Source organism: Colletotrichum abscissum (assembly GCF_030869225.1).
Source record: "Colletotrichum abscissum strain IMI 504890 chromosome Unknown Scaffold_6.1, whole genome shotgun sequence".
NCBI lineage: Eukaryota > Fungi > Ascomycota > Sordariomycetes > Glomerellales > Glomerellaceae > Colletotrichum > Colletotrichum abscissum.
In genome coordinates this window covers 350826-365847 of record NW_026850503.1, presented here as the reverse complement: position 1 = coordinate 365847, position 15022 = coordinate 350826, and the positions used below count along the sequence as shown (strand labels likewise).

General features: G+C 53.5%; 4 protein-coding genes across 4 annotated transcripts; 2 read left to right on the top strand and 2 right to left on the bottom strand.

The window, feature by feature from the left end:
* Nucleotides 1-26: 26 nt before the first annotated feature.
* CABS01_03156 (annexin ANXC4) lies at nt 27-3059 on the bottom strand (the record flags this gene model as incomplete). Its single annotated transcript, XM_060536533.1, has 3 exons — nt 27-722; nt 887-1201; nt 1263-3059. The coding sequence occupies 3 exons, from the start codon at nt 3057-3059 to the stop codon at nt 27-29; spliced, it is 2808 nt and encodes a 935-aa protein (XP_060392452.1).
* A 1860-nt stretch (nt 3060-4919) lies between these two features.
* Nucleotides 4920-6604, top strand: CABS01_03155 (fumarate hydratase; the record flags this gene model as incomplete). Its single annotated transcript, XM_060536532.1, has 2 exons — nt 4920-6358; nt 6415-6604. 2 exons carry the CDS (start codon nt 4920-4922, stop codon nt 6602-6604), a joined length of 1629 nt encoding a protein of 542 aa, XP_060392451.1.
* Nucleotides 6605-7754: 1150 nt separating this feature from the next.
* On the bottom strand, nt 7755-11395 carry CABS01_03154 (uncharacterized protein; the record flags this gene model as incomplete). The annotated part of the gene is made up of 4 exons (XM_060536531.1): nt 7755-9339; nt 9402-10026; nt 10080-10698; nt 10754-11395. 4 exons carry the CDS (start codon nt 11393-11395, stop codon nt 7755-7757), a joined length of 3471 nt encoding a protein of 1156 aa, XP_060392450.1.
* A 1465-nt stretch (nt 11396-12860) lies between these two features.
* CABS01_03153 (uncharacterized protein) lies at nt 12861-13544 on the top strand (the record flags this gene model as incomplete). Its single annotated transcript, XM_060536530.1, has 1 exon — nt 12861-13544. One exon carries the CDS (start codon nt 12861-12863, stop codon nt 13542-13544), a length of 684 nt encoding a protein of 227 aa, XP_060392449.1.
* Nucleotides 13545-15022: the final 1478 nt, after the last annotated feature.

The following is a 15022-nucleotide window of genomic DNA, read 5'->3' as shown; positions in this document are numbered from 1 at the left end:
TTAGCCCTTCGCGGGGCGGATGGCTGTTATCCCCAGTTAAGAAGTATGAGGCTTCTCCTCCCCCTCCTCGGAGAAGCAGATCTCGCGATGAGGAGTGGAGAAGGCCACAGGATGGAGCAAGAAGTAGATCTCGCGATGGAGGGAGGTACTTCCGTGAGAGGGTTCGGCATGTGTATGTTCGGCGCGAGGGTGATGACGGGAGGTGGGGGGGTGAGAGGGGTAGGAGTAGGAGCAGGAGTTTGACGAGGAGCAGAAGTAGGACTGTGAGTAGGGATAGGAGTCGGAGTCGAAGCCGGAGTGTGAGGAGGGGGGTTAGCGGAGATAGGAGGGATGGGTATCTTATGCGTGGCGGCCGTGGGGGTGAAGGGGTACGGGAGTTCAGGGGCGGTGGCGGATATGACGACGGACGACGCGGTGATGAGCGTGGTATAGATCGTGGCGGCGGGTATCATCATGATCAACGGCGCGGCGATGATCGAGGAAGGGGTAATGTCGAACCTGGAAGTAGGAGACGGGCGAGGAGCTGGGAGAGGAGATCGGATGTCAGTGAGAGGGTTGGGGAGATGGATGATCGGTCGCAGGGGAGTTCGTATGCTCTGGGGGAGACGGCCGTTGCTAGGAGGGATGAGGTTGTGAAGGCTGTTCGATTTCAGGGTCACCCACGGTCGTGATGAGGGGTTACACCAAGGAGCAAGTTTCACGGTGAAAAGCTCGCGGAAGGCCTGGTTCAAGTGACATTACGAGTTAAGAATATGATATCAATATTTCATTCACATAACCTCCCATCTCCCATGCTCTCATTATATCCCATCATCAATCTTTTCATAAAATTAAGTTATTCCCCCTTCCGCTCCTCATTTTGACTTCCAGAAACCTCTCACCGCACCTGCGCCGGCACCTTTTCGTAGCTCTTCACCTGGTCGGGCATGCGATAGATGCACAACTCCCGACAGAACATGCCCCACTCGCCGCTGGTGCCTTCGCGGACGGCCTCCTGCATGTCGCGGCCGTAACGCTCCCGGTAGGCGCGCTTGATAGCCTCGAGGTGGTGACGGTCCCAGTGGAAGCGGACGAGGCGGGAGATGAGCAGCTCACGGCGCAGGTCATCTTTGCGGCTTGCCGTGAGAGCGTGGTGGACTAGCAGAGCGTCGCGAACGGGTCTGTTGATGACGCCGTTGAGGACGTGGGCGAGGAGTTCTCCCTGCGAAGACAAGCTGGGTTAGTTCTGAGTCTAACTTTGTGTAACCATGGAAATTACTCACCACTAGGTTGCCGCTCTTCTTGAGCGCATCGCGGGCAAAGTTGGTACGGTACGTCCGCTCGTACAACTTGAGTACCTCGCGCAGATGTGAGTCGCTCCTCTGCACGACGATGCTAATCATGAGCGACTCGCCGCCCTTTTCCGACTTGACGGCCTTGCGCAGGTCCGAGACGTCGTCCTCAACCGAGTGATAGTCAATAGCCAGGCGGCGACCATAAGGATCATACTCCTCCATCCGGCGCTCCTCGAGCACCATGAGCACGGCCTTTTTGAACTTATCCTCCTTGAGCTCCGTCTTCATGCACTTTGTCAGGCTGTTGTCGTACTTTTTATCGCTGAAGCCGTCCTTGATGAGGCGGATCTCGTGGTTCGTGCGGCCCATGAGCGACTCAATGAGCAGCTCCCGACGCGTCTTGTCGCCCTGGTACCAGAAATTGGCCCAGTACGCCTCGCTCTCCCACTGGCCGAGCGCCGTGGCGTAACAGGCCTTCATCAGGTTCGGGTCGGAGTCCTTGAGGCGGGAGCGGATGTGCTTGGCGACGTTGACGCCCTTGCGGTCGGCGCCCGTCTTGACGAGGGCCTTGTACTCCTTGCGGAGGTCCATGACCTGGTCATGGGTGAGGCCGGGGAGGATCTCAATCAAAGGCTCCGGGTCCGGGTTTTTCCTGTCGCTGCGTAGCGCCTTTGCGATTCTCGACGCATCGTCCTCAATGTCGTGGAACCGCGCACGGCGGCGTCGTCGGCCCTCATCGTCGGAGCCGATTGGCGAGAGGGGCTCCATGACCTGCAGGTCGTGTGATGAGGGGAGCAGCATGGGTGACGGCATGGGTGACATGTCCTGATAGGTACCGTGGTACGACTCCAGCAGCGGCGAACCCGGTGCGTTGGCTAGCGACATGCTCACGTTCATGGAGTGGTGGCCAGTGTTTACAGATAGGTTCGACATGCGGTGAGTAGGCGGCTGGGGCGACTTGTCCCGCCTGCGGCTGCCGGGTTCGACCGTCAAGACATTGGACGAGACGCGCGGGTCGTTGGCGTAGTACTGCGCGGCGCCGGCTGAGATCTGTGGCCCTGGACTCGGTGCGCGACCAGAGTATCGGGGCTCAGGGGCGAGGCCGCCTGGTCTAGAAGCATTGGGGTCGAAGCCGTATGCGAGGTTCTCCTCCAGAGCCTTCTTCTTTTCCTCCTTCTTCTTGGCCTTGTCGTCGGTCTTTGCGTATTCGTAGGGCTGCGGCTGAGCGTAAGCGTAGCCGCCGGGCGACACAGGGCGAGGGGGCTTCGCTGGGGGGTACAAGTCGCCCGCGTCAGGACGAGGCGGCTTTTGAGGCGCGTATTCGGCCTCGTTGCCGTACTTGCTGTTGCTGCGGCCGTGACTGCTGTACTTTGCGGGCAAGTACTTGAGCTTGTCGTCGTCGCGGGGCTCATCGTACTTTTCGCGCGAGTTGCGGTAGTAGTTGTCTTGCGGGGATGGGGGTGGACGGTAAGCAGGATTGCTGCCGCGCGGGTCGTCGTAGTCGTAGAGTGACCTGGTGCCTGGGAACATTGCGTCGCTGCCGTCCTCTGGGTAAGGGATAGCTCCTGACATGGCGCGGCTGGCGCCCGGCTCTGCGGTGACGACGTTTGCGCCTCCTCTCTCGCGTCCATATCTGCCACCATCGAGGTCGTCTTCCGGGTAAGCATAGCTGGGCTCGCGCGGGGGATCAACCATGGCGGGGACCGCGGGGCTCCGACTGCGCTCGCGACGGCCCGGTGAGCGCGAACGAGTGCGACGGCCTCGGTCGTCAACCTGGAGAGACATGGTAGTTGCTTGGAGACTCTGGACACTCAAACTGGGTTTGTCGCTGTTGAGTCTGAACTTGGCTGCGAAAATGCGAGTTGACGGGAATCGAGGTGGGGTTTTGGAGCTCGAAGTTGAGACAAAACGTGCGGGACAGGCAATGAGGGGCACTCTCTGGCCCAAGTGTGTGTGTGTGTGTGGGACAGGGACCGTGGGCGTAGGGCGACGGGAGCTCCTCTTTTTTTTTTTTGCTCTTATATATCAGAGGGGAGAGAGAAGAGATGAGATGTCGCGTGCTCTCTTAGCTTCAATTGACCAGCGTGCGGCTGACTTCAAGTACTTGTACAGATCTTGGAGCCTCGAGCATAGGGTTGGATACGAAACGAAAGACGAGGAGGCTGTGGATGCATGTAAAAGAAAGGAAAGGAGACAGATAGATGCACTAATGTAAGGGTAGGCATGGGAAAATGGGGTAAGTGAGCAATGAGCAAGCCACCCAAAAGGAGAAGAGTTGGGCTGAAGGATGTGAAACCCACCCAGTTGCATAGCGTCTCTTCCTCATCCTGACCAGGACGGCATCAGCATCAGCAGCAAGTTAGTTGGTTAGCAACAGCTGCTGCGGTACCATGCAGTAAGCTAATGGAGCTCGCATTGTCCATCCCCTGTTCTGACTCCTCGGTGGCTACCTAACTTGGCGGGAAATGTGTCGTATGAGCTACTGGCGAGTAATGCTTCATGACATTACCTGCAGCACCGGCCTGGCATCATGAGGTAGCCGTGTCTCTTGGATCTGCTGATCAAAAGTTGTCCGTCTAGGTAGACCGTCAGGCGCTAATGGCTGTGTGGTTGCGCCGGTTGGTCCAATGGCCGCGATGGCCTCAAATCTAAAGGCCCCTCAAAGATTGCCAACACCGCCTTTCTGTCGTACTGCGTCCTGCGTGCACCAAGACCCTCAGGACAGAGCCCCCGGAAAGCCAGGGGGCGGGCTGGGGTCAACCGTCAATGTGGGCATGAGAAGAAGGCTGTGAACGGCGGCAAGTCCGTGGCAACGGGTTCCTCCAGGGAAGCTAAGCTCTCCGACCCCGTGGGCGGCGGCGGCGGCGAAGAGGGGGGAACGGGTGCTTCTGCAAACTCGAGAGCAATTCCCAACGGGCCGTCTTGTGTTGTGATGACATGCTGCAGCGGAGCGGGGCCGGGATCCCCGCCATGTTGCCCTACTCGTCCTATCAACATGCTCCCGCTGCGGACGATGCAAGGGCCTTTGGGGGCTGAACGAGTGCGTGCTGCCGCTGCTGCTGCACCATTGACGATGGCACGCTGGGATTCCGGTCGAAGTCGACGATTTCGGCTCGGGACCTACACTAGATGGTGACACGGCGGGTGGGATGAAAAGCCGAAGGATTCCGTCAACGAGAGGAGCTCCCAGATGCCTTAGGTAATCTTCCATGACAGACTGAGGTATCCCACTCTCGGCTGCTTATGTAAGGCATGGGGAACCGGAGACTTTCGGCCAAAGGCAGGGCCGCCGGTGGTCGTTGCTGCGCAATCGGGTTATCGGGATAAGCCGGGCTGCACGGGCCACAATCAAGCTCCACAGTGTCAGAGCTCCCCCCAACGGAACGAACTCGGAGGTGATGGAACTCCTGTTAATTATTGAGCCGGCAAAAACGAGACCTTTTTTTTCTCCTTCCTCTCGTCCTTGGAGATCTTCTTTGGTTAATCTGGCAATAACTTCACGCACTCCTTCTCATCACCCATCGAGGTCATCAAAGCTTCAATTGGCTCCGTATAAGCTAGAAATTGCGACTTAGACCGCCGTTTCTACTCTCCAAGACCCTTTCTCCAACCACCAACAGGAAAAAAAAAAAAAAACCGCCCACCATGCTTCGATCGGCACCAGCTCGTCGCGCCGCTTCCGGCCTGGCAAACACACGGCTTACCGTTATGCCGAGGACATGCGCAAAGAGCCTCTCCACATGCTCGACCCGATACACCTCCTCTTCCCCCGCAGCTCTTTACCCCGCGACGAACTCCAGATCAACAAACCTTACCAGCCCTTTCTCCCTCCAGAGAAGCATTCACACCACTGCTCCCAGAATGGCCGAAACCCGTACCGAGAGCGACGCCTTTGGCGAGATCCAGGTCCCCGCGGACAAGTACTGGGGTGCTCAGACTGAGCGTTCCCTCGAGAACTTCAAGATCAACCAGCCCCAGGACCGCATGCCGCCCCCGATCGTGAAGGCCTTTGGTATCCTCAAGGGCGCCGCCGCCACCGTCAACATGCGCTACGGCCTCGACGAGAAGGTTGGCAAGGCCATCCAGCAGGCCGCTGCTGAGGTCGCCGAGGGCAAGCTCCTCGACCACTTCCCCCTCGTCGTCTGGCAGACCGGCTCCGGCACCCAGTCCAACATGAACGCCAACGAGGTCATCTCTAACCGCGCCATCGAGATCCTCGGCGGTGTCAAGGGCAGCAAGAAGCCCGTCCACCCCAACGACCACGTCAACCGCTCCGCCTCCTCCAACGACACCTTCCCCACCGTCATGCACATCGCCGCCGTCCTCGAGATCGAGCAGGAGCTCCTCCCCTCCCTCAAGAGCCTCCGCGATGCGCTCCAGAAGAAGGTTGACGAGTTCGACGCCAAGCAGATTATCAAAATTGGCCGCACCCACTTGCAGGATGCTACTCCCCTGACCCTCGGCCAGGAGTTCTCCGGATACGTCGCCCAGCTTAGCCAGAGCATCAAGAGAGTCGAGTCCTCCCTTCCCGACCTGCGCCAGCTCGCTCAGGGTGGTACCGCTGTCGGCACCGGTATCAACACCTTCCAGGGCTTCGCTGAGGGCATCGCCGAGGAGGTCTCCAAGATGACCGGCACCAAGTTCGAGACCGCCCCCAACAAGTTCGAGGCCCTTGCCGCCCACGACGCCATCGTCCAGGCCCATGGCTCCCTCAACACCCTCGCCGCCTCCCTCTCCAAGATCGCCCAGGACATCCGCTACCTCGGCAGTGGCCCCCGCTGCGGTCTTGGTGAGCTCAACCTCCCCGAGAACGAGCCCGGCAGCTCCATCATGCCCGGCAAGGTCAACCCTACCCAGTGCGAGGCCCTCACCATGGTCTGCGCCCAGGTTATGGGTAACCACGTCGCCACCACCATTGGCGGCATGAACGGCCAGTTCGAGCTCAACGTCTACAAGCCCCTGGTCATCCGCAACCTTCTCCACAGCGTCCGCATCCTCTCCGATGGCATGCGCTCCTTTGAGAAGAACCTCGTCGTCGGCCTCCAGGCCAACGAGGAGAAGATTGCCAGCATCATGAAGGAGTCGTAAGTCACCAATATTATCTGCAAAATTATACGTCTTATTGCTAACACTGTCACAGCCTCATGCTGGTCACCACCCTCAACCCCAAGATCGGCTACGACATGGCCTCCAAGGTCGCCAAGAACGCCCACAAGAAGGGCCTCACCCTCAAGGAGTCCGCCCTCGAGCTCAACGCCCTCTCCGAGGAGGACTTTGACAAGCTCGTCCGCCCCGAGCTCATGATCGGACCCAGCGCTTACAAGCAGTAGAAGCGGCGCACTGGAGATCGGTCATGTTGAATGATGTTGCTGTTGTTGTTACGTGTTGATATAAAGTGGAGAGCTAACCCCGAAACCCACCAAAACCTCCCCCTCCAACGCCTTGTGTAAAACTACCTACCTTGCGTAACGATATCCTGTTACCTGTGAAAAGGGAAACAATGCGGTCTTGAGCGATCCGTGTTTGTAGAATTGAAATCGTAAAACAAAAACATTTACAAAATCGCGTGGTTTGCATAGAATGAGAGCGTGATGCTGTCTGTATTGATTACCCCGCCATTTCACATGTGATGTAATCCCGTACCCCGCATATAGCGCACCGCGCACCGCATGGCTGTCAAGATGCCGTCTCACCGTTCGGATGGGAGGATTCATCTCGCATGCGTGAGCTTGAGCGCGGCACTGCCTCAACAATTTCCAGACGATGTGTGTCGTCTGTGGAAGTTCCGGTGTGTAAGGTAATGTACAGAGTATGCACGCTCTTAAGCGGATATGGCCAGCCGCAAACCGTGACCAGCACTAAGGGCTACTTTTTGACATGCTTTCTTGTTAGTGGCTGTGAGACACACTCCCAGGAAGTCTGTTTGCCAATGAGTCGAGTCACAAGGTCATAAGAATTTGAAGATAGTGGTGAACGTCGGGTTTGAGTTTCATGAATCCGTACGAGTTGCCGAATCGAGACGAGTTTTGGTCTGGTCTCGTGATGCCATTGGCTGAGTGGAAACTCCGGGACGGCTACCACTTCAAGAGGGCAGAGCCAACAAAGTGGTCCGCCCCTTACACCTTCGTAATCACTTTTATCATCACCAAATCACGAATTTTGCGGAGTAACTTATGCCGAAAGCAATGATAGCTTAGAAGAAAAGTAGCGGCAAGGCCTTTGTTGGTTCAAGTAAGAGGCCCCCTAGTAAGTTCAAAGCGTGAGGAGATTATGAGAGAGGTGGACCAAAAGAAAACAAGTGTTTCATTCGGAGTCTTCATTTACGAGGCGACACTGGGGTACCTTCGTGGTGTATGTCAATCTTGAGGAATTCCTCCTGCGCCCAATGTTGCTCTCTCGCGAGGTAGAATGCCACGAAGTAATGGATCCGAAGTTTTATAGGTTCCAGAGGTTTAGATACGAGAATTTTCGGATCGACCTTCAGTTCCTCAATCGAGTATCGTACCGATCCACGCTTCTCGAAAACATTGCAGCTCTCAACATGCTGTCATAGACTTCCCTAATTGAACCGTCAACGTTGTAGCCAAGCTTCCTGTCGAGGAGGACGCGGATGCATTGAATTGCACCTAGAGAAGCTGCGCTCTCAAGGACCGTTTCATCCTTGTGATTCCATAGGGTCAAATCAAGCTTGTGGTCCAAAAGCAACTCTAGTCCCTTAGCATTGTCGGACTTGAAAGCAGACATGAGGCAGCACAGAACTCCGTTGCCTCCGAAAAGTTGAGCTCCGTGGAATTCGAATTTGCAAGGTAGGTTTGGGTCCGCTGGGTCCGCTTCCCAATCCAACAATGTCGAAAGAATATCGGTGGAGGACACACCATCACCAACCACCTCGCACAAAGGTGTATGTACATAGCGAAGGTTAGGATCCGCCCCCCTCGAAAGCAGCATTTTGACGGTACTGAGAGTGCCACATGCGTGATGTAATGGATACTTATTATCCATATCAAAATGGTGTTCGTCCATGACATTGATCTTTGCCCCGTTATCAATGAGAAATGAACAAATCTCGTCGTATCCGTGCCTTGCAGCAATGGATAGGAAAGAGTCTGTCTGTCTAGGTGTTGCTTCGTCGAAAACATACCCAATTCGGCGCAGATGCTCTAGTAAGTCAAGTGACCCTAAGTCGCAGGCTGCGAAGACAGGGTTGCACCATGGCTGCATTTCCTTATGATCCTTCAACAGCCACTTTCTCCTCAGTGCCCCCTTACCATCCAGATCACTTTGATATCGAAAGCTCGAAGTATCGGCAGTGGCACCAAGACCTAGACAATACCCCAGGACTCCCGAGAGTTCCTGGGTTCTGGGGCGCCGTTTGTATATACTTCGGATAAAGTCTGGCCAGCTGGTATGGGCATATGCAGATAAGGTGAAGTTGGCATTGGTTGCTGCGGGGGACATGAGAGGCTTCATGTCCATCAAGAGTGGTTGACAACGGAAGTACCATGAGCTTGCACGCAGATCAGCGCTTCCTTTGCCTATGTAGCTCCCCTCTTCTTCATCTCTGTGCTCTCTTGGTAAAGACGCCTGTAAGAGCAGCGACGTTGCAATGTATAGTTCACTGTTTTCATTTTCCTTCCAGTGTTTGAGCTTATTGTCGAAAAATTCTGCGACTGAGGCATGCGGAAATCTCCAATTCCAATGTTTTGCATTTGTGGCGCGTTCCCCTGAGGGTATCTCTTTCAAGATGATCAGATGACGACATATGTCGCCTAGTTCAGCCTCCTTGATGCTGTCATTGTCCAAGGCAGCCTCAAACTCCTCATGGGTCTTGCAGAACGGCAGTTTAACGACCTGAAGAAGAACCTTTGTCGGTAGCGGTACCTCGGCCCATCTGACCCACATAGCGGCTCTCATGAGAATGTCTAATGCGTGTCTGGCTTGCCGAGAGCATATCTCCTCGTAAGAGGCCACGAGGCCCTCTGGAAGCTTCATGAGTCGCTGCTTCACATCGATCTCTGTCCTCAACGGTTCTAACTGATCCCATTGAAGTTGAACCCATTTGAACCTGGTCGCACAGTGAACATCAGTGGAACTTCCGGAACTTGCAGCTGTAGGTAGCGGGCTCACATTCCACCATGTTTCTTGAGAAGAGTCTCTCTCACAAGTGACTGAACACTTTGTCTCTTCCAAACAGGGCTAAGACCGACTTGGCTGAGCTTGAGGTCAATGTATTTCTGAATATCTTTATGGTTGTCCGAGGTGCTGATCTGAATGCAAGACGACGTCTCCATTAACTCAATTACATCGGTTTCTGGGCGACTGGATATGAACACTTTGACGGGCCGGTCAGAGTCTTCGATCAACTTCCGGAAAAAGCTCATAATCTGCGTTCTTGACCTCTGATCGCATTCGTCCAGAGCATCAAGAACCAGGATAGATCGCGGGTACGTGTTGACCAGTTCGCGTACAAATTGTTCGCATTCGGATATTTCTAAACTTCGTCGAGACGCCGCAGCATCTTTGCAAAACATGAGAAGTTGCTTGTGCCATCGATCGCGGTGGCGTGACACCGCCAAGAGCTGCACGATATAGCTGCTGAGAATAGACTTTATATCTTTTCGGCCAATCAGTGAGCGATCGCAGTAAAAGTGAGCAAAGCCTTCATCGTTCTCTGATGATCTCAAGGTATCGCCAGGACGAGACCGATAGCGATCAATCACTTTAGACGTCAAGAAAGACTTCCCAGCTCCCACTTTTTCTACCAATTAGCACTATTTTACGCGAAAAGGAGGATGTTTGGCATACCTTGGCCGTTGAGCCATAGGATTGATGACGAGCTTGGTTCTTCCCACGCAAGGAAGCTCGGATGCTGTATAAGCCATTCGCAGGTTCCCTCAGTCCTCAACTCTTTTTTGGCGACGTGAATCTCATCAACCTTGACGTCACTGATGTAGTTCATGGCATGCTCTCTGTCTCGGCTATCGATATCCTTGAAACAGTCTAGAAGCTGCACTACCCTATCGTCGATTCGTCGCAGAGGGCTGTGAAGGCTTTGCAACAGCTCGAGATTCCTCTCTGTTGACTCGCAGACGCAAGCTTCTACGTTCATCGAGACGTCATTCTCCGCGGCCATCAGATCTGATAACAACGATTCTGCGCGGTCTGGGTCAGTGAGAGCCGTGAGAAACTGCGCTGCCCAGGATTCTTGTCCGTTTAGCTGAGTTGATGTCGTGGCTAGTAAGTCCAGAGAGGATCTGTACAGCTCAATGACAGAGTCCCTCAGGAGCACTCTCGAGGGTTCTGTCAAGTTCGCGCTAGAAAGGCCGTACACACATTCGTATATCTGACCCCGTCTGACAACGCTGAGAATGCGGTCGGCGACACCAAAAGCAGCAGTGATTTGTTCAACTCGACTTGTTTCGGCCTGTACCAGTCAGCAAGACCCAGTATCTGATAGGAGTCCGTTTGGGCGAGCCTACTTGCAGGAGCACTCTGAGTGCTGACCACACCGGCGAGACTGGCACAGGGGCGAATGGTACGCTGATGTCGCCGATCATAGTCACCCAAGCCACAACTCGATTCGCATAGTCCCTCCACAAAATGTTCCGTTCTCCGATTTTCAGTCCTGAACTGGCATCCTGGTATGTTTCTTCGCTTTGCCTGACCAGTGTCGTCAATTCTTGGACTTGGATGGTACTCGAGCGGTCGACGCCGAACTTTCCCATCCAAGACTTGGTGTCTTGATGAGTCTTGTTGAGCGCCTCATGCCATAGGTCGACTGGCGCGTTTTCTGTAACGATTATAGGTTGATACTTGACGAGCTGAACGTCTGAGGAGGGCACCTCAACATGTGCTTCGGTAGACTCTCGACTGTGTTTGCTGTCGGCGTCTGTGTTTCCGGTTCCCGCGTGTTTGGATGAGATTGACTCGGCCTTGCCATTCGAAACGGAACCATCGGTAGACTTGGTCGGCGACTGTGGTTTTGGCTCATATGGAACGGCTGGCTTTGACGTCGGTCCTGGTGAGGCGGGAGGCTTCTTCTTCGATCCGAGATTGAAACAAGAGATCAAGGCCGAAACGCAGCTGGACTTTGTGTCCTCGGAGGACTTGGTTTCTGCCATCACGGGTGTATGAAACACTGCTGTTCAAACACACCAATTGGCCCACTAGTGACTCGGGGCCGAAAGCTTCTGCCCAGAGTTGTGATGAGCTGTGTCAATTGGCGCGTCTAGTATGTGAAACTTTGGCAGAAGTAACCCAAAATATAGCTTACGATAGAGATCGTGGTTTCATAGTATATCACAGGTTTTGAAGAAATGAGGCGAAAGATAGGCGTGGCATGAGGAGAGTCCGAGGTATGTGATAGCTCGGGGATTTGCCAAAAGCCTGAGAAGATTCCGGTTAGAAAAGGGGTCATGAGGCATACATACATGCAGGTCGCAGCGCTTAGCTGCATCATAACATGAGTCTTCCATCCAATGGTTGTACGTGAAGCCGTCGACCAACATGCTTCCCGCCGATAATCACACTCTCTGATGGCGCATCGCGAGTAACTACACGCGGCTATCAATTGCCCTGTTAGAGTTGCACCATGGGCGAAAGTAGTTGCGTCTTCCGAAACATGACGAAGCCAAGAATATGGTATTTCTGAGTTCTGTACACCAACGGAGATGCAAAGGAGGGGTTGGGCCAGGGTTCAGATCTGCAGCCTACTGATGCTGGGACTTACAGCTGTTGGTTGGGACAAGGTACGCTGCAAACTGAGCTCTCATAACAAATGCCTCACGGATGAATGTCACAGCAGAAAAATGAGGTTGAATGAGACACGATAAGCTGATAAATATGTTATTGTGCACGAAGGCTTGGTAGGATCAGTTGTGTCAAACCAAGTATTGAGGTGAAGCCGCAAAGGCTGATGAGCCTCACCAGACTGTACTAATACCACGTAGTACTAACGAGAGAGTCTTCCATACTATACCACGATGACCTCTGCGTCTTCACGGAGCACCTTGATGGATCGAGCGTCGTCAAGACAAGGCATGACCCTCCTAAAGCCAAACGACGATTGGAATACCGTTCATCACCGTCCTTCGAGTAGAACAGAAAGAAGCTAGTAAATTTATCACATGTATTGTATATACTCCATAGTAGGCTATCAAGACATCGTTGCATGCTGTCTTCTTCACACCTAAGGAAATATGCATGGCGTCCGCATACAGGCGAAGTCCGTAACAAAGGACACGTCCGACAACCTGTATGCGTAATGGGTTGATATCTGCGGGAAGGAGTATCTTACATTCTCTTCCTAAGAGTCACAAGCCTCACCAAAACTCATCAGACTAACAAATGGAGCACCGTCTTCAAAGCTTGACACTGTTCTACCACGGACGTTCCTTACCGACCACATATCAAACCTTAGTTACTTGACCTTTCTCCGATACTCCAGACGTAGATATAAGTCAAGCCAAGTTTTCTGAATCCATACCAGATTCTTATTTACTTCATCCCACCTTGAACCAATCCCAAATTACAAAACGAAAAAGAAATACCAAACGCAGGGAAAACTCATCACCCATAACTCACAACATGGCATCCAAAATCAACCTCGCCATCCAGCGACTCGCTATGCCCACATTCAAGGCCGCGATCACCCCAGCTACCAGACTCGGTAATCAGCAGTCATGTCTCCTCTCAACCACCGCAACCCTGAACAAGAGACTTAGCCCCTCCGAGTACCGCTGCTCCATAAGGAGAGCCTTCGAGGAACGCAAGACGCTCACCATACCAAAGCTAAGCGCCTTCACCTGGCCTCGTCAGCCGAGCGGAAAAGAAATCGTCAGATCTGGGCTCCTCAACAGAACCATTCCCACGAGAAGAGTCAAGGCTCCCAATCCGAGCGCCAACAAAGTCAACAAGACGGATCCGATGCAGAGCGCAATCATCCCCGCCTCTCCTATAAAGATATCCGCCCTCAAGAACAAGATTTCCAGCGGCTATAACGGAACTCTCGAGATGGCAGAGAAATTAAACGCCATCCCCGTCATATGGAAAGTCGCCGGCCTGACGACCCTCGCCTCCCTCGGCACCTACGGCGCCATCGGGCAATACCAGGCCATGTTGGAGGCAGAGGCCAAAAAGAAGAGAATCGCGGAGGAAGACGAGGCTTGGAGGAGATATAAACAGGAATTGTGGGAGCAAGAGCATTCCATATCGCCTGCCTCGGGCGTGCTCAACGATGGATCGTATCCCTTTGCTTTGTTCTACCACTAGTAAGGCATGGGCGGGGTGGTCAAGCTGGGACACGGGGAAGCATGGGAGGAACGTCGCGCCAGAGAATCCAGGCTCGTCCTCGATAGTTCCGCCATCTCCATATTAGATATGAGAAAATCGAAGTTCTAAGTGTAGGCCTTACGGTGTATAAGTCTTATGTGAAATCGATACCTGTCGTTCATCTTGTTCTGGGCTTACACTGTCAAGAGAATATCCGATGAGCTTAGCATTGAGTTTCGTTTCATGTCTGGGTCAAGTCTGAGACCGATGTTGTCAAAGGCAGTCAAAGATATTCGCTTTTCTATGATTCCAAGCAGTTATGTTGTAGTCAGGACTCGGCGTGTGTCGGTAGCCCCATCTTCTTTTGAGATTCTATCCCGCAGATGTCGTATGGTTTATCTTACTGGTTTATTAAGCAAGGAACCATCAAGACGCAGTTGGCTTGCTAGTTTACTAGACTTCCATCGTATTCACCTTACGGCCAACTCTCACGGCCCTCTCCTCTGAGCAAGATCATGTCACGGCACGACCACAAGCGAATATATCGAGTGATTGCCTGGGCATGCTATTCACTGCATAATCCCCCTTCACGACATACCCCAAGACCCGTCTGATTCACCCCTCACCCACCAAAAAGCACCCAACCGTATCCTACTCCACCCATCGTCACCAACCACAACAAAACGACGATACCTTGCTTCATCAGAAGGAAATCCAAAAAAACATACAACACCAGGTATTCGCTGGTCGTCACCGACCCAACTACTAATCCGGCCCTCATTGGCTTATCTATGGGAGAGCGGACGGGATCCCGAGTTTTCCAATGGGTATGGTCGTATGTGGTAGTCAAGCAAAGGGTAGGAGCTCATATCGTAAGTTTGAGGGGGATTCTTGCGTTTGGCGGGTGACCAATACATCAACTTAAGAAAACATGATTGTTAATTGTCTTTTGGAGAAGACTGAATGAAACCTGGAACAATGCTTTGATCTTTAATTGGGAGTGAAGTTGTGGTGCTGGGGCAAAGACTGCGGAGCTGTCCGATATGGCATGAGGGGTGTCGTGATGATGGTTTACGCTTCATGCTTTGGACGGACACAGCACCCGTGGGTATTCCGCTGCCCTCCGCCTCTACCAAGTCCTTGTAAATGAATCAAGTGAAAGGAACTATTTAAAGGAGACGCGTGTATGAGCCTAGAGCATCGCAAGCGCGCCTCGACCTTCGGCGACGGCTCTAGCAGTTCGCACCTTGGAGTGTTGTCACGTTGCAGTCTTTGAGCCGCATTACCGAGGGCGGAACTTGAATCCCGGGTTTGTCAACAACAACCACAAGAACATGAGTGTATTCATTCTAGCGTTTTTTCCGTACCAAGTAGTTCCCATTTCCAACGATCGCTCAAAGATACTTTTCAACCCGGGAGGTGGGGGGAGTAGTCGATGGCGGATCACGGCACTTCGGCAACATTGCTATAAGGTAGAC